The 25,651-nt window shown below is 34.5% G+C and overlaps 1 protein-coding gene across 3 annotated transcripts in view; it reads right to left on the reverse strand.

The window, feature by feature from the left end:
- LOC149797091 (uncharacterized) overlaps nucleotides 1-25,651 on the reverse strand; it is a 73,690-nt gene that overhangs the window by 15,291 nt on the left and 32,748 nt on the right. The window contains exons 7-10 of one of the 3 annotated variants that reach the window (XM_089961763.1): nucleotides 20,741-20,878; nucleotides 13,993-14,064; nucleotides 7,020-7,093; nucleotides 5,758-5,790 (exon numbers count right to left, since the gene is read on the reverse strand). In XM_089961763.1, coding sequence (XP_089817889.1) covers nucleotides 5,776-5,790; nucleotides 7,020-7,093; nucleotides 13,993-14,064; nucleotides 20,741-20,878 — 299 coding nt within the window. In that variant the 3' untranslated portion in view covers nucleotides 5,758-5,775. Of the gene's footprint in view, nucleotides 1-547; nucleotides 587-5,757; nucleotides 5,791-7,019; nucleotides 7,094-13,992; nucleotides 14,065-20,740; nucleotides 20,879-25,651 lie in introns of all 3 variants that reach the window. The other 2 variants (XM_089961764.1, XM_089961762.1) reach the window with 2 other exon arrangements.

The raw sequence follows: 25,651 nt of genomic DNA on the forward strand, positions 1-25,651 counted from the left end.
TCACCATTTTCATTTACAATTAAACAGATATCATAAAAAAGTATTTTTTAGTGAAAACCCCATGTTCATATCACAATCCATGCAGGAGGAGTAGCAATAACAAGATTTTCAAGATGGCTGCCATAAAGGCGATGATGGCTGTCACAGAGGGACCATTTCATTCAGGTCCAAATAGACCATGGGATGAATGAGTGTTTGTAAATTTTCATGGCAATCCTCCAAGAAGTTTAAGAGTGGCAGAAATAACACGCTTGTGTTAAAGGAGGATGGAATACGGAGGATGGAATAAGGATGAAATATCATCCCATAATCTCTTCTGGTCTTTACAATATAGAGCTAATAAAACTGATAAGTAAACTCATGTTTCATATTTATAAACAATGTTTCAAATTTGCTCAAAATGTTTTGAGGCAAGAGGCATACTGATAGAGAACAGGCTTAAGCAATGTTTTCTTGGGTGGCTTAATATGCACTGAGAATTTTAATTGCTGAAACATGACATGTTTATTTGCTATGTTTGAGCAGGTTAGCAAAGCTGCAGTCTTACCATGTAGTTTTAGTATGTTGCATTCTATACTTTAGGTAACTGCCAACAGAAGAATGAAAAATATAAAAATTTCTAACAACTAATACAAAACTGAAAATATGCATTTGAATTATTTATACAATCATTCATTATCTACAAAGTTAATATGTACATTACTGAGTGAGAAGAACTTACTAGATGGCTTTGGACTAAGCAAGGCTTTGTCTTTGACCTCAAAGAGAGAATTCCTGACCCCTAAAAATGTGTGAAAATCTGCTAATGACTCTCCACTTTTTAAAATACTTGTCTAAAATAGACATTTGAAAGAACCATATATTAATTGAGTCTTTCATGGATGAGTGTCCCTAAAACAATACTGAAATATGTACATAAACTTAAGACAAGTTTGTAAATGTTCTTAAGAGCATGTGTCTTTACATGGAAGTGTTCTCAAAGTCAGGTTTTTCACTACAGTAATATGCATCTCTATGCTACCCACCCACCCACCTGACACCAAACTTGCATAAGTTTTTTTAATTACATCTCTGTGCTAACCCTTCCCACAAAAAACCTGTCCAAGATTCACTAATCCATCTACAGAAATAGAATTTGTGGAAATCTGACACATACATGTATCAGAATCCAAACGGACATAAGATATTGTAAAGTAGGAATATTTAGCAATGGAGAAACTGTAGAGATTTAGTGTGCATTCTCCATACTGCTTAGAAAAGCAAGAATTTATAAAATTACCAGTACATGGATGTCTTGAATGGTTTAAGATTGGTAATGAGAAGTAAAACGCCAAAAAAGCTTGCCAAACCCTTAAGATATACCATGAGGTACAATTCAGTCATATAGTACATTACTTTTAGATGAGTGACACATTAAATGCATGGAAATACTCATTTTCACCAGCTGAGGTTCTGATATATTAACGCTATCTACACCTTGGTGGATTCAGCAAATAGTTTAGTGCTTTGTCCTAGTGACAGCTATTGGATTTCGTGAGTTGCTTCCCTTAGTATGTAATGCTAACCAATATCGAGTATATCAGCCAAAAATGGTGGAGGCAATTGATTTCATAGGGATACTTTGTTAGTTTAACATCAAAAGTATGACTATGTGCCTGAGAGAAGCCATTACAGGTGTATTTGCTTATTTATGAGTCCAATGAAGTGCTCCCCTAGTATCGATCATACAGGAACAGTGTTCAAATTTGACAACTTAATTTTGATAGGATGTGGTGGCTTGCATCCACTGAAATTCAAAGACCCAAAGCACATATATATTTGCTTTATCTGCCAAGGTGTAGATAGGGTTAACATATCAGAACCTTGGCCAGTGAAGATGGGAAATAGAATAAATGTGAGATATGCATTTTGATTGGTCTGAGTGCATTCCTGACATAAAAAATGATCAGGTGCCATTATGCTAAGTGGAAAGCTTAAGCTTGAAAAATTATATAAACTCCATCATAAGCAGTTGCACAGATAAATATAAAACTTTGTTGAGTCTGGATCAGTGAATCTGCAATTTAGCCACGAGTCCATATTTTTGTTTGGATCTATGTCTCTGCATGAGCACTTACCTCAAAGCAAATTCATCTTAATCGATGAAAATCTTCTGCATGATGTTCAACACTCTTCAGTCAGGAGACAAACAATCAAAACTGAACCCAAACATAGTCTACACTTGGGAAATATGCAGTACAATAACTACATTAATTTTACGAGCTCATGTATAGAGTAAAGCCAGTAAAATATAGACAGATTTGTCCAGTTTTAAATTTTTCTTTTCTTATTAGAATATCAGATGCTCTGAATTGAACATGCCTTCTGGAAGCATCTGTGTGACTGATGCTCAATTTGCATACTTAAGGGGGAGCTCACCTTTTATTATGTACTTTTGAGAAAGTGTAACAAAGTTATCAGCTCTTCTTATAACAATTTACCTCTTAAGTCCAGGAAGTGAAAATGACCAAGTGGAGCTAGCAGTTTTTTGAAAGTTGCACATCTGGAGTAAGGCCAAGCTGTATACTTTACAACCCACATTACATCCATCAATCATATACCCAAAAAAAAGGGAATTAAAGGTACTTTGAACGTATTGTTCAAATTCCCTAAGATAAACAGTGTCTTTTTTTAAATAGCCAGTATAACCAGTGAGGAAACCCAGGGAAATTCTTCTTTAAAATTCTAACCCTATGCAAAATATCGAAACTGCAGAGCGCCACCTAGGCTCTTCACTTTAGTGTGCATAGTGTCCTCCATGATAATTTTATTATACCTGCAGTGTAGTTTGGTTATTTCAGGTAGCTATCCAGTCTCGTTAGAAGACTGTCATATACAGCCTTATAATAACCCTAAATTCAGATATGATAATATCAGAACATTTTATTTAACTTTCTTTCTTTGCTAAATTTTCAAGTGTTTAAAGTGTAATTGATAATGTCATAAATTATATCTCTGAAAGCCTCTCAGAAGTTTGACTAAACTAAGACAAGGGAGACTGGGAAATCTGCTTGTCTCAGTCTATGTTTCAAGATATCTCCATTATCAATTGACCTTAGATAATTCTGAAATTCTTTAGCTTGATATATGATTTTCATGGACTTAGGAAAATTACTGAAATTCCTAATCAAGGACTGTCATATAGATGACAGAAAATAATAAATGGTGGTCTGTTGCACAAAGACACACAAAACATGTATGCTTACCTGCATGTTTGAGATTACCTGAGCTCACCCAAATGTGAATTAACTGTGCTATCAATCAGGATGTATGCAATTTATCGAACTTAGAAGCAAGATATCAAGATATATGCAATGGCTCCAACCTGCCTGTGCACTATGCAATAAAATCTGGGTATGTGATGCTCATAGCTGGATGTACGCTATGCATTAGTAAATACTATGACCATTGACCTTTAGAACCCCAACGCTAAAGGTTTTTTACTTAACAATGAGTGCAAACCATCCACTAATTTTGGTAAAGAAACTTACTCAAGAACAGGTGATTATACAAAATTCATATTTCCAAGGAATGACATGATAGCTCAGTTGGTAGAACATCAGTATTGTACTCCAACAGTTGCATGTTCAATACCCACCCAAATAAGCCTGGATTGGCTACCTTAGTGAATACTTGGTAAATGTACTCAATTCCCCCCAATAAAGTGTTAAAAGTTCCATAAAGCAGCCAACCACTTTTCTTCGAGTCAAAATGACCTTGAAATTTTCACCATAAAATAAACATATATCTTCTTTACACTTTAAGTGCAAGCTCTGCACTAATTTGGTCAAGTTACATAAAGTCAAAAACTGAACTTGTTAAGTAAAAAAACATTTTTCTTCTTTCAGTTATTGACCTTGACCTCTGATCTTTTAACCTCCTAATCAACAGGCTTCTATCTTACCCAAAGAATAACTTATTCACAAACGTTGATGAAGGTACATGATTGACAACCGATATATTTATGCTGAAGACATTATTCACTTTTCAGACATACTGATCTTTACTTAGTACCCCAAAATCTTCCTTACTCCAAGTGCAAGCTAGACCTTTTGAACACAAAATCAATACACTGTTGATACCTCCAGTGCAAACAATTCTCTAAATATGGAAGAGGTTTAGAGTGTGAACCTAAAGTTTTTGGTTGAAAACAACAAAGGTAACAGATGGATAGGGCTACAGATGGACATCAAAACATTATATGCTATAACTATTAGCAGAAATAAAAAAACTATACTTTAAATTCCTCAATGATGAAAGACTTGTGAACTATGATACCCACTGTAGGATGTGAAAAGGCGAAAAGGCCTGGTGCTGCCTATAATACCAATAATTATCACAACAATCATGCATATCTACAACTGCCCACCTATGCAAATTTTCAAGCCAGCATGCTGACACAAAGCACTCATACATATTGTGCAGAAATGAGCCATATTAATCTATAACTCCTGAGTCAGATCTCCAAATAAGGCTATTGTAACACTTTTATAATTCCCGAGTTAGATCTCCAAATAAGGCTACTGTAACACTTTTATAATTCCCGAGTTAGATCTCCAAATAAGCAACAACATGCAAACTGTCAAAGGAATAATACTGGTTCTTGGATTTTAAGTCAATCTGTTGTTATTACATACCCATTTAATCTTACATGGTGGATATGGTATTCGATAAAGATTAAATGTGTATTTCTGTATCACGTGTATTATTTAGGTGTTTTCACTGAGGTCTACACATGCAAACTGGTATTATTTAGGTGTTTTCATTGATGTCTACATATGTAGATTGGTACTATTTAGGTGTTTTCATTGATATCCACATATGTAGACTGGTAATATTTAGGTGTTTTCATTGATGTCTACATATGTAGACTGGTAATATTTAGGTGTTTTCATTGATATCTACACATTAATGTTCTTACTTATTGAGGATCCAACTTGAATAAATCCCAATTTGTTTTAAATTCCATTCATACCGTATATGTAAAATTATTTGGAGAGTGTAAATATAGTGGACACGTAATGACTACAAAAACTGCATCTGTGTTTTGCTCAGTCTAAGAACTCATTTTGATAAGGCATATGACAACATCTTTGCATGATGGTCGTGATGTAACCCTATCTGATAACAAACTTATTCTTTCCACTGAGTCAGATAAAAACATAGCACTGTTATTATGGTTGCTCTTGTGGGTTTAATTTTATTTTTCAGCACACGATAGGCTATACATGGCAGCCAGTTTATTTGGTGGAGGAAGAACCCAGGAGTAGGAAGTTTTGTGTATGTCCAAAAAATTACAAGTGGTATTAAGGACAGAGGGTATAGTTGGATTTATTAAAGAGATTTGTTGTCAACTATGTCCAAGTGAAGAAAAATTTGCACATGGCTAAAATAGTGAATAAAATATGGGTGTCACTGAAATAACATTCTTCAGGGAAGCTCTTTAAGAGATGATGCACTAAATGAAACATAAAAGTTGAAAATAGAAATTCTGATTCATTGATCAAAAGAAAAAAAATAAAACAATAATTTCCAAAAGAGAATGACACCAAAAAACAATAATGTGTGGATGCATGTGCAATGAACAATACCCTCTGTCCTTAAACATCTTTTTGCACAAATAAATTAATTAGACTCGTGGTCAGCATGCTAACTTTGGCCAGCCTGACACGCATACAGTACATAATACAGAAGACACTGTAGCACAATCAATCTTACTGGGTGTTAGATTTACTCTTATCTTCGTCCAGCCTAGTAGAAAAAAAGAAGTGGTAAGGTCAGTTAAAGCAAACAAAATTGCTTTACAACAGTATACAGGATTCTTTTTATCAAGTGGACTGAACTGCAATAAACTGCGCACACTTTTAACAACTGAATGAATTTATACATGCTTTTAAGTTGCGTCAAACTTCAAACTACATAGACCTTGATCTGCTGTCACATAATGTACAGGTTGATCATGGTCTGTTTGTTCTACTGATTACTACTAACAAACTTCAGTGACACAGATCTGCCAGATGGGTGCATTATGGGATGGCAGATCTGGATCTGAACAGTTTGCAACTAGACTTTACTTATAAGCAAGTATATACAGCCCACAACTAGACTTTACTTATAAGCAAGTATATACACTATTTCATATTCTTAACAGTCAAAATTTTGTTTGCAAGCACGCATTTTGTTTTCTTATAATGATTCACATGAATTATATGCCAATGTCTGTTATCCCTGATACATGTCACTTATGCATGGTTGATAAAACTATATACAGTATTCCATTGTATGACGATCCTCTCCCATAAACAGATAAGATAGGGCTTGATATCAGTGGTAGTCCGCTAACCCTTGGCTTGTAAATTTCCTGTTGGATGAGAAGTTTCCATAATTTCAATAGTTCGATGAATAGTCAAGTTTCAGATATATTACCAGTCTGCATTTTGTGACAAGAACTAGTGACAATTCAGCCTGGGCTAGTATATTTCTCAATCTAATTGTCCTTCAGGCTACAAAGAAATATATGTTTAATTCTGGACATGAAAGTTCATGTCTTGACTGTGAAACACCCTATAATGCAGATGACTGCAAAGGGTTTGACATGGAACTAAAAACAACAAAACTTGTTTATGTAAAATGTATATTCCCCAAATGACAAGTTAAAAAATTACATAAAAACCTTTAAACATTAGGGCAAATGCTAGTATAGCATGAAAAGCTAATCAAGTCATCCACATATGCATACAAAAATGTGTACAAAACTTAATTTGTATACCTTACATGGTTTTTGCTGAAGTCGGTCGGTTGGTAGGTAAGTAGATAGATTGATTGACAGATTACCAGGAGAGCAAAGCAATCAGGATCCATTTTGGAATTGTGGAGAAAAAGAGTCAAATAAACAAATTAATCTAAACTTTTTTATCAATTTTTCATCTAAGGTAATTCAATGCTGTGGGCAGCATTTGAAGATACTGAAATTTACTTACATGGACATGAACATACTGTTGCTGCTGTTGATGAGATAAAGTGCTATTGAGTGCAGTGTTTGTTGTTTCTGTAACTGAAATGAGATTAAAATTACATACAGTTAACCATGATTAATCAAAGATTACATACAGTAAACCATAATTAATCAAGGATTAAATACATTTAACCATTATTAATAAAGGATTACATACAGTTAACCATGCTTAATGCATGCAGTAGTTCTCAGTACAAAATGTTAGATTATGTTATAACAGAAGTAATGATGAGGAATGTTGGAAGTCCAGCAAATTCAAGGTCTCATAAATATAATGGTGTATGATACATTTTGTTGAAATCCAACTTTCCTAGGTCGTGTTAAGCTGCAGAAACCCCAAGAAAGGAAGAAAGGCAATAAGGGTCCATAACTCTTCTAAAGGATTTTGTGGCATGCTTGAAACCAAAGCTCATTTATGATCTCATTAAGATAAAGGTTTATGCCACATTTTTTTCATATCCATTAAACCTTAGTCAAGTTAAACTGCAGAAACATAAATTAAAAAGAGACAGAAAGTACACTTTAGAAACCAAAGTCAGGGAGACAGACAGTTAAGGGACATAACTCTTGCAAAATGTTGTGGAACTCTGGAAATTAAACTTGTTCAAGGTCTTATCAATTTACAGTTGCATGCTAAATTTGGCTGAAATCTAATTATCATTGATAAGGTAATGCTGCAGAACCAAAGTTAGGATGGGAAATCTGGGGTCATAACTCACGTAAATGTAACAGAAAGCTGGAAATCAAACTCATTCAAAAGATTATATCTGCCTCCCTTAGAAATGCTTTTTGTTACATGTGTATGCCAAGTTTTACATACAGTAAAGGAACAAACCAAATATAATTACACCTAACATCTCTAAAAATGTATAAAGAATAAAAAACATATAGCAAATAACAATCCGTGAAGCTTTCAAGGGAATGCCTGTGGCTGGATTGAATAAGATAATTGCAAAAAAAACGACATGCACAGTGTAATACTAGTTTTTAACTACACAAAGTGCTTCTGAGTATCACTGAATATCTTCTGAAGGCAAATGAGTTGAACAAGACAAACAGTAGACACAGAAGAATGTGCTGAATCTACAAAACTTTACATGTCTTACATGGAAGTGTTATTTCAAAATTTGTGATGTCATGCTTTACTGGTTTGAACTTAAATGACAAAATGGCAACCTAGGTATTAATCTACTATAGGAGGAAAAGTAGCACCATCTATGTTCTTATGTAAAATTGATCAACCACAGATTATATCCCAGGTAATTTATGTTTCTGCAATGACAATAATAAACAATAATAGTAATAATATAATAATAATAAAAATAATAATAATAATACCAATATACACTACAAAAACTGTAGTAATTATAGAAAATTGAATGAACAATTACATTAATAAATGCATAAATTTATTTCTTGAAGTAGCTCTAAACAGACATGACTTTATCCTAAAAATATATGATAAAACTATGAATGAACAACAAAGAGTGATTGAAGAAACACAAACACATGAATGAACAGGCAAAATTTCATTTGTGAGGAGATGATGAGGAATAATCACAAAAGAGCAAAAAAATTTACTCTTGAATATTGTCTAATAATAAAAGCAATGTCAAATTTAGCAAAACAGACATTTTCATATATATATATATATATATATATATATATATATATATATATATATATATATATATATATATATATATATATATATATATAATTATGTAAGCAATTTAATTGTATACAGTTGGCTAAGCTGAAATGTTTGCCAGAACTCCAGAACTCTCAGGAAAGAAAAGAACTTTGGTCTGAACATGCCAAATTTAATATAAAAATTTTTTTAAACCAAATTAGCTGACATTGAATAAACATGAGGCACAAGTGGGCCTAATATCACTCAACAGGCAGAAATTGCTTTAAAGACAAATGTAGTTCTAATAAGGCAGGTACTTTATGCTGAAAGAGACCATGACCAGATAATCTCCAGCTATTTAAACTGGTGGTATATTACATCTTGTTTCTACCTAGTATAGCTTCAACTACAATAGACTGCTGTACTGGCATCTTTTGTATGAATATCAAAGGCGAAATAGACTCTCCTCCTAGTTATTATGGATACCACACCACTGCTATGGGAGCTATGCTGAATACAATTTTTAAATAACATTTCCTACAAAATATGATTAGCAAGTTTGATCAAAAGTAGCATCACTGTAATGGAGAATAAGAAGAAAATAGGTTTCCCAAATGGTTTCCTTGGGAATATGTGTATGTTTGTGTGTTTTGGATTTTTAATGTAGCTTTAACAATTTTTCAGTCATATTGCTATGATGTAGCGTGCAGTGTGGCAGTTTATAGTGATGCCTAGCACTGGGGCATCATGACGCAGACATGTAGAATGATGTCTCACCCAGTTACATTATCCTGACACCAGAATACTTTCTGTAAAATTTGATCATATTCTGTTTAGTTGTTTTTTTGGAAGGAATCATTGAAAGGATGGTAGATCAGCTTCATTTGCATAAATGCTTCTGTGACGCTTAGCCAAATTCTGTTAAGCACTTTTTGAGAAAAAGTCATTTAAAGTTTGTTTCATCTGTTTTTAGTAGTGGTGGCTACATTTGATAGCATACTGGCATCAATGAAATAAATATGTAATCCCACAATGCTGTCATGCTATTTGTCAAATTTGGTCAAATAATGTTAACTGTTTTTTAGAAAGCATTATTAAAGGTTTTTCTATTTCAGAAATCTATTTCTAGTAATGGTTGCCATATTTGATCAAAGATCAGCATTTGTAAAATCTTGAAAGGCTTCTGTGTCAGGATGCTTTGTGCCAAGTTATTTAAAATTGGTTAGGTGGTTATTAAGAACTTGAAAATAGCAACTTTAGATATACAACAAAAGTTTTTTTGTGTGTGTGTGTGTGTGTGTGTGTGTGTGTGTGATTTGGATTTTTAACATAGCTTTAAATTTTTTTAGTCATATTGCTATAATGTCTGCAGTGTGGCAGTTTAAAGTGATGTCTAGTACTGGGGCATCATGCCGCAGACATGTAGTATGATGTCCCATGCAGTCACATTATCCTGACACCAGGCCAACGAATCCTAACACTAACCTCTTAATGCTGAGTGCCAAGCATGGCAGCTGTTAGTATCACTCTTGTAAGTCTTTGGTATGACTCGGCCAGGGATCAAACCCACGACCTCCCGCATCCAAGGCGAACACTCTAACCATGAGGCCACCGGAGCAGTACAAACAACAAAAATGTTTTTTTTTTTAAATTTTTTTTAAACAGTGAGCAAATTTGATGGCATATTGGTAACAATCATACAAGACTGAAAGGTCTCCATACCAGAATGCTTATTGTCAAATTTGATCTGATTCTGTTCAGCTATTTTGGTGAAGTCATTTAAAAGTTTTTCTACTTTTAGTAAATATGGACATATTTGATGGCAGAGCGGCATCATATGTCAAACTCTGAAAGGCCTTTATGCCAGGATGCTCTGTACCAACTTTAGCTTAATAGGTCTGGTCTTGCAGTTTTGAGAAGAAGCTGGAAATAGCAAAAGATGAACAACACGTGACTGGCAATGCATGATGGACCATACCATATGCTCGTTTTGCCTAATGATCAGGTGAACTAAATGCACAAATTAAAATAATTAAATAAAGTGAAACTGAATAGAAATTTATTCTAAGTTTATGAAAAGAAAGACTTTTTTGAGTTGCAAGCATGGAAGCACTCAGTAAAAACCTTTATATAAACACTCAGCAAAACCTCTCCAATGCACACAGTGAAACATTATCTGATTATATATATAATCACAAAGTGAAACTGCTTATACACACACTCACATACAGAGAAACACAGACACACAAGGGACCACAAAATGTAGTTCACGGACAGGTTTCCTTGAGACAGAGATCAAATATGAAGGTTAATTTTAAAAGTTCATAAATACTGATTGCTATGAACAAGTGACTTTGATATAAGGGGGTTCGATAAGGCAGGTTTCACAACAGTGTAAATGATGTAAAAAAAGTATAAATTCATTTCCTGCACTGAGCCCTTTTAGGTGTAAAACAAAAATTGTATTAAAGTACAGAAATACAGATTAATACACTATATCAAAAAATGACTGAAACATCATATTTTAGTGGTCATCTAATTACATATGACAGGATTGGGTAATCATCAAAATTTCTATTCATTTCACAATAGTATACAGTAACAAAAGAAGTTATGTCAATCAGTAAGTTCAATAGTTAACAAAAAGCTCACGTCCATTTCTTTCTCAAAGAATCATACGACACAAGAAGCCTGATGTCTGAAGAAATATTCAGAATGTTTTTAATGCTATTCACACAATGGCACTTAGGAAAGCTAATTTAAGTAGTACTGGGTATGTTACTTGGGATTTCTTGTGACCATTTCTAAATTCTGTTGAAATGTTTTCACTTAAACGCCAGCATGCTAGTTTCTGTTTAATGCAGATAACTAACTTAAACACTAGTATATAAGTTTCTGTTTAATGCAGATGATTCACTTAAACACTAGTATACAAGTTTCTGCTTAATGCAGACAACTTAAACACAAGTATACAAGTTTGTTTAATGCAGATAACTAACTTGAACACTAGTATATGAGTTTCTGTTTAATGCAGATGATTCACTTAAACACTAGTATACAAGTTTCTGTTTAATGCAGACAACTAATCTGATCACTATCATGCAAGTTTCTGTTTAATGCAGATAACTTAAACTCTAGTACAGAAGTTTCTGTTTGATTCAGATGACTCACTTAAGGTGGCGCTGTACAGTTTCGTATTTTGCATAGGGTTAGGATTTTAAAGAAAAAGAATTTCCCCGGCTTTCCTCACTGGTTATACTGGCTATTTAAAAAAGACCTTGTATATCTTAGGTATAATGCAAAGAACTTTTAAAATTCCCTTTATTTTGGTGTATGATTGATGGATGTACTATGGGTTATAGAGTATACAGCTTGGCCTTACTTCAGATGTGCACCTTTCAAAAAAGTGCTATCTCTACTTGGTCATTTTCACTTCCTGAACTTCAGAGGTAAATTGTATAAAAAAGAGCCAATAACTTTTTTTACATTTTATATATTTGGTCATTCATTCATTGCACTTTCAGAAGCTGGTATTGTCTAGTCTGGCAAAATTCATTTTCCCTATTTTAATAGCTGCTATGTATAGTGTACTTTAGACTAATTCAGGCTGATTTTTTAACACAAGGGTGCAGTCATATTAGTTAGCAGTGTGCTTAAATCATGTAAAATTTCCAAAAGTACAATATCCAAAAGAAATGTCATCCACATTACATTAATGTAGCAATGAGGTATGCCAACATTCTCTCCATTGTGCATGTTTTAAATGCGAACTACTTCACCTTACATACATCACTATCTCAAAAGTACATATTATCTGGTGAGTGCCCCCTAGACATTGTATACAAGTTTCTGTGTAATGCAGATACTTTAAGGCAAGTATACAAATTTCTGTTTAATGTAGATGACTAACTTAAACACCAGAAAGCATGTTTCTGTCTAATGTAGATGACTAACTTAAACACCAGCATGCAAGTTTCTGTCTAATGTAGATGACTAACTTAAACACCAGCATGCATGTTTCTGTCTAGTGTAGATGACTAACTTAAGCATCAGCATGCATGTTTCTGTCTAATGTAGATGACTAACTTAAACACCAGCATGCAAGTTTCTGTCTAATGTAGATAACTAACTTAAACACAAGCATATATATTTCTGTCTAATGTAGATGACTAACTTAAACACCAGCATGCAAGTTTCTGTTTAATGCAGATAAGTAACTTAAACACCAGCATGCAAGTTTCTGTTTAATGCAGATAACTAACTTAAACACCAGCATGCATGTTTATGTTTAATGCAGATAACTTAAACACCAGCATGCAAGTTTCTGTCTAATGTAAATAACTAACTTAAACACCAGCATGCAAGTTTCTGTCTAATGTAGATGACTAACTTAAACGCTAGCATGCATGTTTCTGTTTAATGCAGATGCTGTACATGAAAAGAGTGTCTCAAGAAAAAATTCAGAATAAGGCTTCTGCAGAATAAAGTACTAATCCTGTGATCAGCATTATAATAAAAAATACTTCTTAGAAGCAGAAAATCCTTGCATAACAAGCCTTTAAGCCAGGTGAGTGAAGCTAGTGAAATTAACATCTATTGGAACAACAGATGGAATTATATATTCATTATTTGCATTGAAAACTTCAAAACGTTTATGGTAGCTAAATGCTGACGATAACGTGATTTAAGTTTTATCCATGGGATGTCAATTTTTACGGATTTCATGGTGATTATAATCCTCAAACTATAGACCCTAGAATCAACAACTCATATGATAATCCAATGCATAGACAAGACCCTATTTTTTGAAAATAGGACCCTATTTCCAGACACAGGATCTAATATAACAACAGCCTATTTTCCAGACAATATAAGTCAATTTTTGAGACAACTGGACCCCATTTCCAGCTAACTGGTTCCTATTTCTAGAAAGAGGATATTATTTCCAAAGGCAAACTCAAGGATATTATTTCCAAAGGCAAAATCTAGGATATTATTTCCAAAGGCAAACTCATGAGTTCGACTAACAATGAAATTGTTTTGATTGCTACAGAACCAAGATAACTGATTACACAAAAAAATATGAATTGCATAGTACAGATACTTAATAAAAATCTGATAAATGGAAGAGAATATTGGACACAAAAACATAACCACCACGAATCTTTGATTATTTTTATATAAAATTTCATCCTCCTTTGAAAAATAAATCTAGGTTAAAATCATGAGCATGTATTTTGGTGTTGAGATATAGACTTGTTGATAAATGTATAAAAAACTGACAGGGAAATTCTTATTTACTTACTTTTTAATTTCTCGTTAAGTTTATCCAGTGACTCCATTAGCCTCTGTTCTTCTATTGACAAAGCAGATGGCACTGCAAGAAAAACCATCTCTAATTAGTGAATAGCAATAACAAAATGAGCATATTAAACTGTCATTAAAAGCATGACATATTCTTGATTATGAGATGACTCAACTTTAAGTCAATGCACCCTTTAAGGGATGATAAAAATTTACATCTCTTTTGGCCCTTCTATAAGTTGGGGTGTACTTTGCAAATCAAATCCATCTGTAAGAGCTGACTTATAGTCACAGAGTCAAGATTTGCATTTTGGATAAATACACAAACCAAAATTCACTTTCTGCAGCACAGTTTTTGTTTCTTTGCAATACATATAACTTGTAATTTTGAATGATCCATATTAAGCATTAAATTTTCTTGTACCCATAATGATGAATCTACTTAAGTTTAGCAGTCCATGATGTACAATATTCAAGTGACAAGGTACCCTGCAACTAACAGAGCAGTGATGATTTAGAAACTTGGGCCACTTTATATTGAGACTGAAATTCTAGCCTGTGACACTTGGATCATGCAGTCTGTGACACTTGGATCATGCAGTCTGTGAAAATCTCAATTAAAGGATCATACAACTGAACAGGTGTCAACTGAACTGGTGTCAACTTTGTATCATGTTCACATTGAGTAAAAATAAACACCCACAGTTAACTGAATATAGCACACTACTTTAATATTAAACAATTATCAAATCTGCAGCTCAATCAACGGATTGTCAAGTGGGAAAACAAAGTGAGTACTGCCCTTACAATCTATGGGATTATGGTTAGATGCAAACAGGGTGTTGTTCAATTGCTCCAAATAAGTACCCCTGGTTAACTGTATATTGGACTATACATGGCACTGCATTCGCAGCTCTGTCAGCGGAGTTTTCAAGTGGAAAAACAAAGTGGGTGCAGCCTTTCCAAGCTAAAGGTTTTTGTCATCCCACATGCACTGGCAAATAACTTAGGACATATCACTTGGGAAATATATATGACTTAAGGAAAAGGCAAATACAAATCATATCAAAACTTATTGCATCAAGCACAAAAAGTGCTTATAAAGCAAACTTAAAATGTTGATACAAATGTGGGCTCTTCAACTGACATGAAAATGGAAGCAATCCACTATAGTAAACACAGATAGGAAACAACACTGAGTGATATTTAATTGAATATTTTCAAATTATTAAAATCTGAAAGTATTGTGCATTTTTGGATGGAAATAGTGGCAAGAAAACATATAAATATTTTAACTATTTTGTATGTAATGCAAACATCTAGAGTTTCCAATATTACCACTACATTTATATAAAAAAATGTGCATGTTGCACTTAAAGGACAACTCCTACTCTGCATGAATCAAATCTTCAGTAAAAAAAAATATCTTTGACTTGTGAATATATAGGGTATTAAATTATCACCAATGCTGTCTGGTGAGATTGATATATTCTTAATCGGACTATCATTTCATCCATCCATCTGCCAATTCAGCAATTTTCCCCCATTGCTTCTCTGCATACACCATTTGTGCAGAATTAAAATCAACCTGGTAGCATGCTTGCTTATATAGTGACAAGATGGGTATTAAACAGCTCTATTAGACTTCACCTAAATACAAACGAGGTCCCACAAGGATGTCTAAAGATATGCAGATATCAGTCAAAAGGACATATTTCTGACCCCATTCCCCAACCATACTGTACAAGATGCTGTCAGAATGGGAAAGAGATAAATATAATATACAATGGACTTTGAAATACCTTTTTCGTTTGGGTGAGATGGATGGATGTTTGTCCAAGACTTGCATTTTTACAAATTCACCAATTTGGTATCTCAACTGCAAGGTTGTTATTAATAAAATAATATTGTAGATTTCCTCACCACAACCCAACGGCAATTTGAAAAGTATGGAGATCTGCAATACCACAAAATCAGATTTGCTTCATTTTATTCAAAGTATAATAAGGGAAGCCCTGAGCTTTCAGTCATTCAATACCCCTCTTCCCCAATTCTAAATGTGGCTGCCCTCATCTGCTCTGACCAGAGTTCCCAGACAGTGGTGTCTACAATGACACATTCCGGATGTACCAGTTCTAAATTTACCTGCCTTTAACTCTTTTGACAATACTGTCCAGACAGCAGGGTCTCTTACTGATAGCAAATTTTAAATAAATTGCATTTCTCCCAGCATAATTAATACCCAATCACATTAATGCTAGGAAATTAGCCTGCAACCTCACAAATCCAGCCATACTAAAAGATGAAAATTGTCTTTTTTTTAATCTCATACAGACAAAGGGCAAGAAATTTGGCCCATTACATCCCCTTGCCACCACTACCAGGTGTCGCAGGTTTTTTTTACCTGAGCAATACACTATTGAAGATGCTTGCATGGCAGGATGGTTGGGATGGTTTTTAAGTACTGTGATTGAGTAAGTATTCTCGGAAAAATACAATTTACCTAAAAATTAGCTTTCTCCTCCAAATAAGTTCCACAATCACACTAGCATTATGAGAAAAAGTAATAGATTGAAGGAACGTTGACCATCCAACCTATACCTTGGGTATCTTTCAAGGGAACAGTGGCTGGATTCCCCATGTGAATGATAAAACTTTCTCCTAACTACATAAGCAACACAGCCTAGGGTCACATGATCTGTGACCCCTACATATGGTTAAGAAGATAATTAACGAAATCTTCTTAAATACTAAATTTCGTTGGCAAATCCAGCAAAGCTGATAGGCTGTGTTGAATGTTTTAACAAGGGTCTGGTGGTCATTGGGGTGGCAGCCACTTGACCTACCAGGGTGGAGAAATTCAGAGGTCCCATGAAAGGAAGCCACAAACTTGACATAAAATGCACTGAAATTTATCTATTGTTACCTAAACCATTTTTATGTCCATATTGACAAAACATCTTAACAGTGCATTGCTATGTCAAAATCTGCTTATGCTGACACTGAGCATGAGTACTGTATGTTGTGAGATATCTGCTTTTTTTTGTTGTTGACATTTCTGGTAGGTGAGATCAACTGAACAAGGCATTATCTCGTAATCGTTGGATTTTTGGCCACTCGCTAGTAATTAATATATTTGCAAAGGCTGATATACGTATGTGGATGGTAAGTAAATTTCCTTGTCTTTTCACTCAGAATTAAATCCTTCAGAACACTCACATTTTCTGTAGTAATCTGTGTCATCAGACCAGAACATCTGTGCCTCTATTGTCCATTGACCCTTTGTTAAATTTCTGATGCATGTTTGGAAAGCAACATCACTCTGCTACCACAAATGTAAAAAAAACAAAACAAACAAACAACATTTTACTTGTTGGTCTATTCAGTAGGCAGGGAGGAACAGTAACTACAATCAACCAAATGACGTCCAATTCCTTTTTAAAAATGTACCCAGATTAAATAGTTTGCTGAAATTTCAAAGAAAATAGATTACCTTTGAAGCACTGATTGTTATGAAAATGTACTAAGCAAATGAAAAAAAAATCAGTCTCAATCATACAATAAAATTATTTGATGTGGCCACCACAATAAGAAACGGGCATTTGTTTGGTTCTCTAAAGCTTCCCTTTAGCAGTGACTTCAATAACACATGCACCCTTCATCAAAGAAGGCCAATGACAATTCTTCAATAAAAACAAAGAACTTTTCATCAAATGAAGTCAATACCAAACTTAAGAGCAATGGAATGTGATGGATTTGTTTCATTTTCCAACATTACTGGAATGCGTTTACTGTGCCATGAAAGTTTCCTTTTAGCAGGGAAAAAGTTTATGCTTACAAATGCTACCACCTGAAGCTTAAAATGCACACTTACTTTTACCGACATGGGACCTACTGAAAGGTAAATGTGCTTCATCATTTGTTATGGGATTGTGCGATGTTTTTCCACCGAATTCAGACCTATATGACCTGTGACAAAATTACTGAATATTTTAAATGTGTGTGTGTGTGCATATTTTCGATGGAATTACTTGTATTGTGGATTCAATGTACGTGATGAGATTCATGGGTGAGTACACGGTGTTGATACTCTATTCATGCTATACATTAGACACGTATATATAAACAGTATACAATTATATGTACTAATCTGTGGTTCTCTAAATAAAGTAAAATATATATGCCTTCTCTGTTTTCACTACAGGTGTATTTCCCATTTAATATGCATCGATTTAAGATGGTAACTGTGCCAATGAAGTAAGTATTTTACCGCCAACATTTATTACCTACCCCCCTTGCAAATATTTTGGACTACATGCATCATTTCCTTCAGCTGACTGACCTAGTAGCTTATAACACAGTTCGGTCTATAACATGGTCAGGTCCTATGGCTCCCAACTACCGTGTTATAAAACCAATAATTAAAAACTGTATATATGGTATAACGGTACCAATTGCGCAAGTCCAGGTGGGCAGAGCTTAAGGTGTATGGAACACTGTATTCAGAATTAAAGAACAACACTAGCTGTGATTGGTGCATTATGTAAGAGTTGTACTTTCTGTTTGGCTTAAAAAAATGTTGAGCCTCTTGGCAACATGTGAGTTTGTGTTAATTTCTATCTAGATCATATTTTGTATTTTTTATGATTTTTTTAAAATATGGTACACATGGCTGAAAATGTGCTTGTTGTGACTAGATAACTCTTACCCCTGTCTAGTTCCAGTAGAGTTATCTCTCTTAAATGCAATGGAGTACCTGGTTATGTCATTGTCAAATTGACAATCTAGCATTGTTCTATATGACAGTGTGTGACATGCATGCCCAAGTAGGACAGAAAGTATATTTATTTCACAAAACATTAGCATTGAGGTATATGGAAAAACAATTGGTACCGTGATACCATATGTGAAATTTTTCAGGCTCTACTGGTAGTGTGAGAAGCATGGCAGATTACCTTGAGATTTAAGACATTTGAGATTTTTTCCCCAGAGGATTCCATATTGATATCTGGAGTCTTTGACAGCCATGTTATACAGTTAATACCATTATCAATCTGTCACTGAGGATTCTATTTTAATATCTGGACTCTGTGATGGCCATGTCAAACAGTTAATACCATTATCAATCTGTCACTGAAGATTCTATATTAATATCTGGCCTCTGTGATGGCCATGTCAAACAGTCAATACTATTATCAATCTGTCACTGAGGATTCTATATTAATATCTGGACTCTGTGATGGCCATGTCAAACAGTTAATGCCATTATCAATCTTCTACTGAAGACTTAATATCTAGACTCTGATGGCCATGTCAAACTGTTAATACCATTATCAATCTTCTACTGAGGATTCCATATTACTGGACAAACAGTCAATACCATTCAATACCATTATCAATCTTCTATTGATTATTCCATATTAATATCTGGACTCTGTGATGGCCATGTCAAACAGTTAATACCATTATCAATCTTCTACTGAGGAATTAATATCTGGGCTCTCTGATGGTGATGTCAAACTGTTAATACCATTATCAATCTTCTATTGAGGATTCCATATTACTATCTGGACTCTGATGGCCATGTCAAACAGTTAATACCATTTTCAATCTTATATTGAGGATTCCATAATAATATCTGGGCTCTTGATGGCCATGTTGAACAGTTAATTGCACTATCACTTTCAGTGAAGAATCCATAAGGACTTGTGTAGGAGCAGATGCTTTCCTGCCACATGAACTGTAACTCTGTTTGGAAGTGGTTTGTGAGAACAGGCCACAAATGTCTATCCAGAATCTGTATATATTTATCACTATTCAAACTGCCATCAACGGTCTCCAGTGATCCCTTTACACAGTTCATCAAGCTGCCCACATCATTACAGGCATTTTTCTTTTTGGTATACAATGTGTTCCAAAGTACGGAGGTTGGTAAAATCTGTCACATTTTCTCAAGGTATTTATTATGTTTATTATGACCACTATACACTCTTCACTAAATTTCCTTCTATTTCATCCTTGGACCATACTACCTCTACCCTACAGCAATTAATTAACTGAAATGAGCAAATATTGGAGATAGTGAGTTTCTTCAATAAATTTAAAATACCCTTACCTTTGGATGATTCTTGTACATACTGTAAGAACACTGAGTTAATTCACTAGTTATCTTTGCCATATTCTGTCTCTTGTTTCATTTTTTTGAAACGAATAGGACCTAGTCACCATGAACATTAAGTCTTCTTTTGCAGCCACTTTTACGGAGATTGTTTGCAGAACTTGTTGCATTTATTATTTAAGCAATACCAAATATCCAAGAATGTATGTCTTCCTCATTACAGCAGGTTTATATGCCTATTTATCCCTGAGTAATTTCTTCAGGTCCCTAAGCCATTTGTCTTCCAATGGTATCAGTTTACTTACCATACCATACTGAAAACTTGTCAATTCACCTGTCAGAAATATTTACTTACCTATGAAATGCTGTTCAACTATTTAATATTGCTTCACAATATGGTCTAATAGTGTAATTGACTCCCTAATGTAATGCAAACATTGCTATTGTGATGCACCACTTTTGTCACAATGCTATACACTTAAATTACATAGCACTATGTGAGATTGTATGTTACAAAAAGTGATATCATATGTATCCTAATACGATGTCTCAAGAAAACATATCACACAGTGAAAAGAGGATCAAACCCTTGTCTGATACAGATCCAAAACAAAGTGTTGTTTTGCTTTACCTTTCTGTGGGGGTTGCAATGTATTGAAGACTTGCTGTCGAATCTGTGCCTGGTCCATGGCCTGATGGATGCTACTTTCTGACACTGACCGCTCAGCTAACTGCTCTGCTGTCAGGAAGGCAGCCATGCTCTCGCTCACTGCAGTGTTATAAATACTATATTGTAACAAACGTCAAATTTTATTTGGATTCAAATAAAAAAGTCACGACTGCAAGGAAACAGCTGAGTCCTTTTCTTGCCAGCAGGCCATGTCATGGCATATCAGGATCTAAGCTGTTTGCAGTGAAGTGCACATTAAATATACAGAGATTGGAATATTCACAAGATAATCACTTTATTACAAAAATAGAACTATTAGCAAAGAATCACTTGGGATTGGATTATTAGTATAGAATCACTTCATTGCTAAGATCAGATTATTTGCATGGAATCACTTTACTAATGGAATCAGGTTATTAGCATGGAATCACTTTCCTAATGGGATCAGGTTATTAGCATGGAATCACTTTACTAATGGGATCAGGTTATTAGCACGGAATAACTTTATTACTGACACTGGACTATTAGTACAGAATCACTTCATTATTGAGATTAGATTATTTGCATGGAATCACTTTACTAATGGGATCAGGTTATTAGCATGGAATAACTTTATTACTGACACTGGACAATTAGTACAGAATCACTTCATTATTGAGATCAGATTATTTGCATGGAATCACTTTACTGATGGGATCAGGTTATTAGCATGGAATCACTTTACTAATGGGATCAGGTTATTAGCATGGAATAACTTTATTACTGACACTGGACTATTAGTACAGAATCACTTCATTATTGAGATCAGATTATTTGCATGGAATCACTTTACTAATGGGATCAGGTTATTAGCATGGAATCACTTTATTACTGACACTGGACGATTAGTACAGAATCACTTCATTATTAAGATCAGATTATTAGCATTTAATTATTTTATTACTGAGATCAGATTATTAACATGAAATCACCTTGTTACTGGGATTGGACTATAAGCATGAAATTGCTTTATTATTGAGACTGGACTATTAGCATCAGATCACTTTATTACTGAGACCAGATTATTAGCATGGAATGACTGGTTTACTGAGATTGGATTATTAGTATGGAATAACTTATAACTGAGATTAGATTATTAGCAAGGAATGACTTATTAATGAGACTGGATCATTAGCATTGAATCATTTTATTACTGAGATCAGATTACTAGAGTGGAATCATCTAATTACTGAGAATGGACTATTTGTACAGAATCGCTTTATTACTGGTATCAGATTATTAGCAAGGAATCTATTAATGAAATTGGATCATTAGCATGAAATCACCTTATTACTGAGATTGGATAATTTGTGCAGAATCAATTTATTATTGAGATCAGATTATTTGCATGGACTGACTTTATTACTAAGATTGGACTACATGTATTAGCTTACACAACCACTTTACAGAAATGAGACTGTTTTGGGTTTTCTAAGCAGGTATATATGCAAGGATTTACAAATCTACTTGCCTGACTCCCCAAACAAGCTCAAATTTGGTTCAGCAAGCTCAAATATGCAAGGCACTAGCCTGTGGGCAAGTCCACAAAATTGAGAGAGTGATACAAGATATATGTAATTTTATTGAATATTGGTATTCTGGGTGAAATACAGTAACTCAATGCTAGCAAAATAACCAACAAGAGGTTGTCTTCAGTTCCTAATGCTTTATATTCTGCAAGTTTTATACCCTGCAATCTTGCCATAATATATGTATATCAACCCATTTATTTAGTGTTTATATGTTGCACATTCTTCTTTTGCATACCTGACATCAGATAGAATACACAGGTAGATGGAAAAGCAAAGAAAGACAGACAGCTAACAGACTCATTTCTATGATGACATCAACATTAAAATGAAAGCTGGAATTAGAAATGAAACTGGTGTTGTAATGATTTAGTTTTTTTACACAATCATTTGAATGATTTGGGAGCACTTATTTTCATCCATGTAATTATTTGCCTAACAGTATGTATCAGTTCTTCTGTTATTGCATAAACAATAGATGATAAACTGAAATGAATGGTGCATGTTTCAGTATACAGATTGCACTTTTAGAGAAAACCATGAGTGTCTTTTGTTTCTAAATACACTTCTAATAGAAATCTCACAAGTAACTTCATTAACAATCATCTTAACACCTTTAAATCTGTGGCACGCATCAAAACAATCTTTGACAAACCAATTTTTGAGTGCCAGCATGCTCTGCAGATTCCAGGCAGTTTGACTGTCCAATTTAAGGACTAGGGAGGAGTTTACTTATCTAGTATCTGTGGCTAGGTTATGGTTTGAAAGTCAGGAAATCTGTATACTTACATATATTATTATTAAATTAATCTTATATCAAGTTAAAATATACGTTTATTCCTACACCGCTCCCTCGATAACTTGCGCCCGGATAACTCGCGATCCCGCTTATAACGCGGTGTCCATCTTGGCTCCCGATTTTTTCCAGAGAAAATGTATTTAAAATATCTTTAAAATATGCTGAACATGAAAAAATTATGATAAGAATTGATAAATTAAACCTTGATACATTGCTCATTTTATCATCGAAAATGGTGATTAATGCCTGTAAAAATATAATCCATATTTTGAAATTTGCAAGTTCTAAAGAAGAATTAATTTCAGAGATCTCGAAAATGCTTAATTACGCGTATTTGGATGCCAATTTTTGATCTGGGACGCAGAAAATCACTGAGGCGGGAGTCCTCCATATGCGTGTAATAGGTGTGCGGGAAAATTCAAAGATTTGCCGGTCCTGTTTCAGCCACCTGCTTTGTGGGAAAATGTGTTGATCAGTTAACTGTGCTGATATTACAATGACAGAATTCAGTGACTGAAAGACTCTTTGATGTACTGTTGCCATTTTATAAGAGTACATTAAAAAAAAAAAAAAGAACATAATGCAACAGCTAGGTGGCTAGTTCAAAGGCTTTGACTAGCGGTCGAGTGAGAAAATGTACTGATATTTAGTGATTGAATTCAGAGGCAGAAAGACCCAGTTTTAAAATCCTAGCAAGACCTCTGTTTAAAGATATCATATATTATGTAAGATTTTATGATAAATAGTTATCAGTATACTGTAAATAAACAGTCTGATGAAATATCGATCAATGAAAACTTCTGGTAAATGCTAACAGGTGGCAACAGAGAATGAAATAAACACCAATTAAACGTCTTCCTGTGTGAAAGTCACGTTCTAATCCTTTAATTCCGTTTCAGTGTAAACATTATAATCACAACATATTCTGTTCATTGAAAACATGAAAAGAGTCAATCGACCGTCACATCGAAACCCGTGAGTACTTCTGTGAGAACCTAATTACTTGTACATGCCGGCTTTGTTTTGATCAACAACTTGGGGAAGTGTTTGTTGCATTAAAAAAAAATCGATTACAAGAGACCTCGGGTGCTGGATTAAGGGTCTTGGAGCTGCCTTTGACGTAAAGCAAAACAATAACAGAGACAACGACGATGATAGCGACTTCGAATGTTTCAGTGAAACTGATGTCATTAATGCCGAGGCTGTTTGGGAGAAATTCATACAGACTCATGGTCCTGAGATGGGCGTTTCTCTTGATGATATGGAGGAGTGGATTTGTGCTGACAATGATTGCCCCACAGCCGAATACATGTCAGATGAAACTATAATTATTTCTATAGTGAACAAATTTGCAGCAGAAGACGATTCTAACTGGAGTAACACAAGTGTTGAAAGTGATGCAGACGCAGATGTCGCACCCCCCACCCCTCTGCACAGGAAGCAATCAAATATTTTGATATTGCCATAAGGTGGCTGGAGACCCAAAATGTTGACTACGTAAAGCTCATGCAGTTGAGAAATTTGAGGGATTTTGCTCGGCAGCAGAGAAACCAAGGAGTAACACACACACACACAAATAACTGATTTTTTCAAAAAGTGAATTGATATTTGTCGAGCATGGCACAAACGGCAAGTATTAACTTGTTCTAATTTACATTGTTTTAAATTTGTAGACCAATTAAATGTTAGTACTGATTAACCCTTGGTTTTTTTTTTGTTTTCCATTTTACTTCTATCACATTCAAATCTATTTATCTATCTATTGTTCGATCGACACTGTTTCTCGAAAAGAGTCGATCTTTTGTATATAAAAAAACGTCTAATTTGGATCAAACAATAAAACTAGAATGTATCCAATTCAACATAAAAATTAGTGACGTAGTACACAATGTGTGAAGTGGTACACATGTTAAGCGAACGGAAACCACGTGGAATAATGTTTTCGATGATCGCCTCAATATACTGTAATTTATCCTGAAATTAATGTTGTCCTATGAGGAAATAATAAAGTACACCGTTATGAAGAGATATTTATTAACAGTTAATCTCAGAACGATTATAAAGTGAGTATTCAACAGTATAATCTGCCTACCCCCCCCCCCCGTTATTTCTCCGTTATGTCGTCAATCACTTTATTGGTTTTGGGCTTATTTTATAGGTCCCTCGATAACTCGCGCCTCACTTATACTGTGGTCGATGTTTCTGGACCCCGATGTGCGCGGGAGTGGTGTATTTGCCAAAACATGCTTCATTAGTAAGCATTCACACTGTCATATCTGCGAAAGGTGGTGTGACCTATTACTGGTTTGGTTTGGTGTTTACGGCACATCACACCAATAGGTTATTTAGTTCTGAGACAACTGGTGTGAAGCACCTTGCCCAAGGATACATCATCATAGCCAGCTTGGACACAGCCAAAGGTAGGATTCCATCTTGTACACTTTCTGATGTGAGTCAGGGGGTGCTGACCACAGAGCCACCTTGGCCCAAGGCTTCATCTGTCAT

Source organism: Sinohyriopsis cumingii, chromosome 6 (genome assembly GCF_028554795.1).
Source record: "Sinohyriopsis cumingii isolate HCF-2022 chromosome 6, ASM2855479v2, whole genome shotgun sequence".
NCBI lineage: Eukaryota > Metazoa > Mollusca > Bivalvia > Unionida > Unionidae > Sinohyriopsis > Sinohyriopsis cumingii.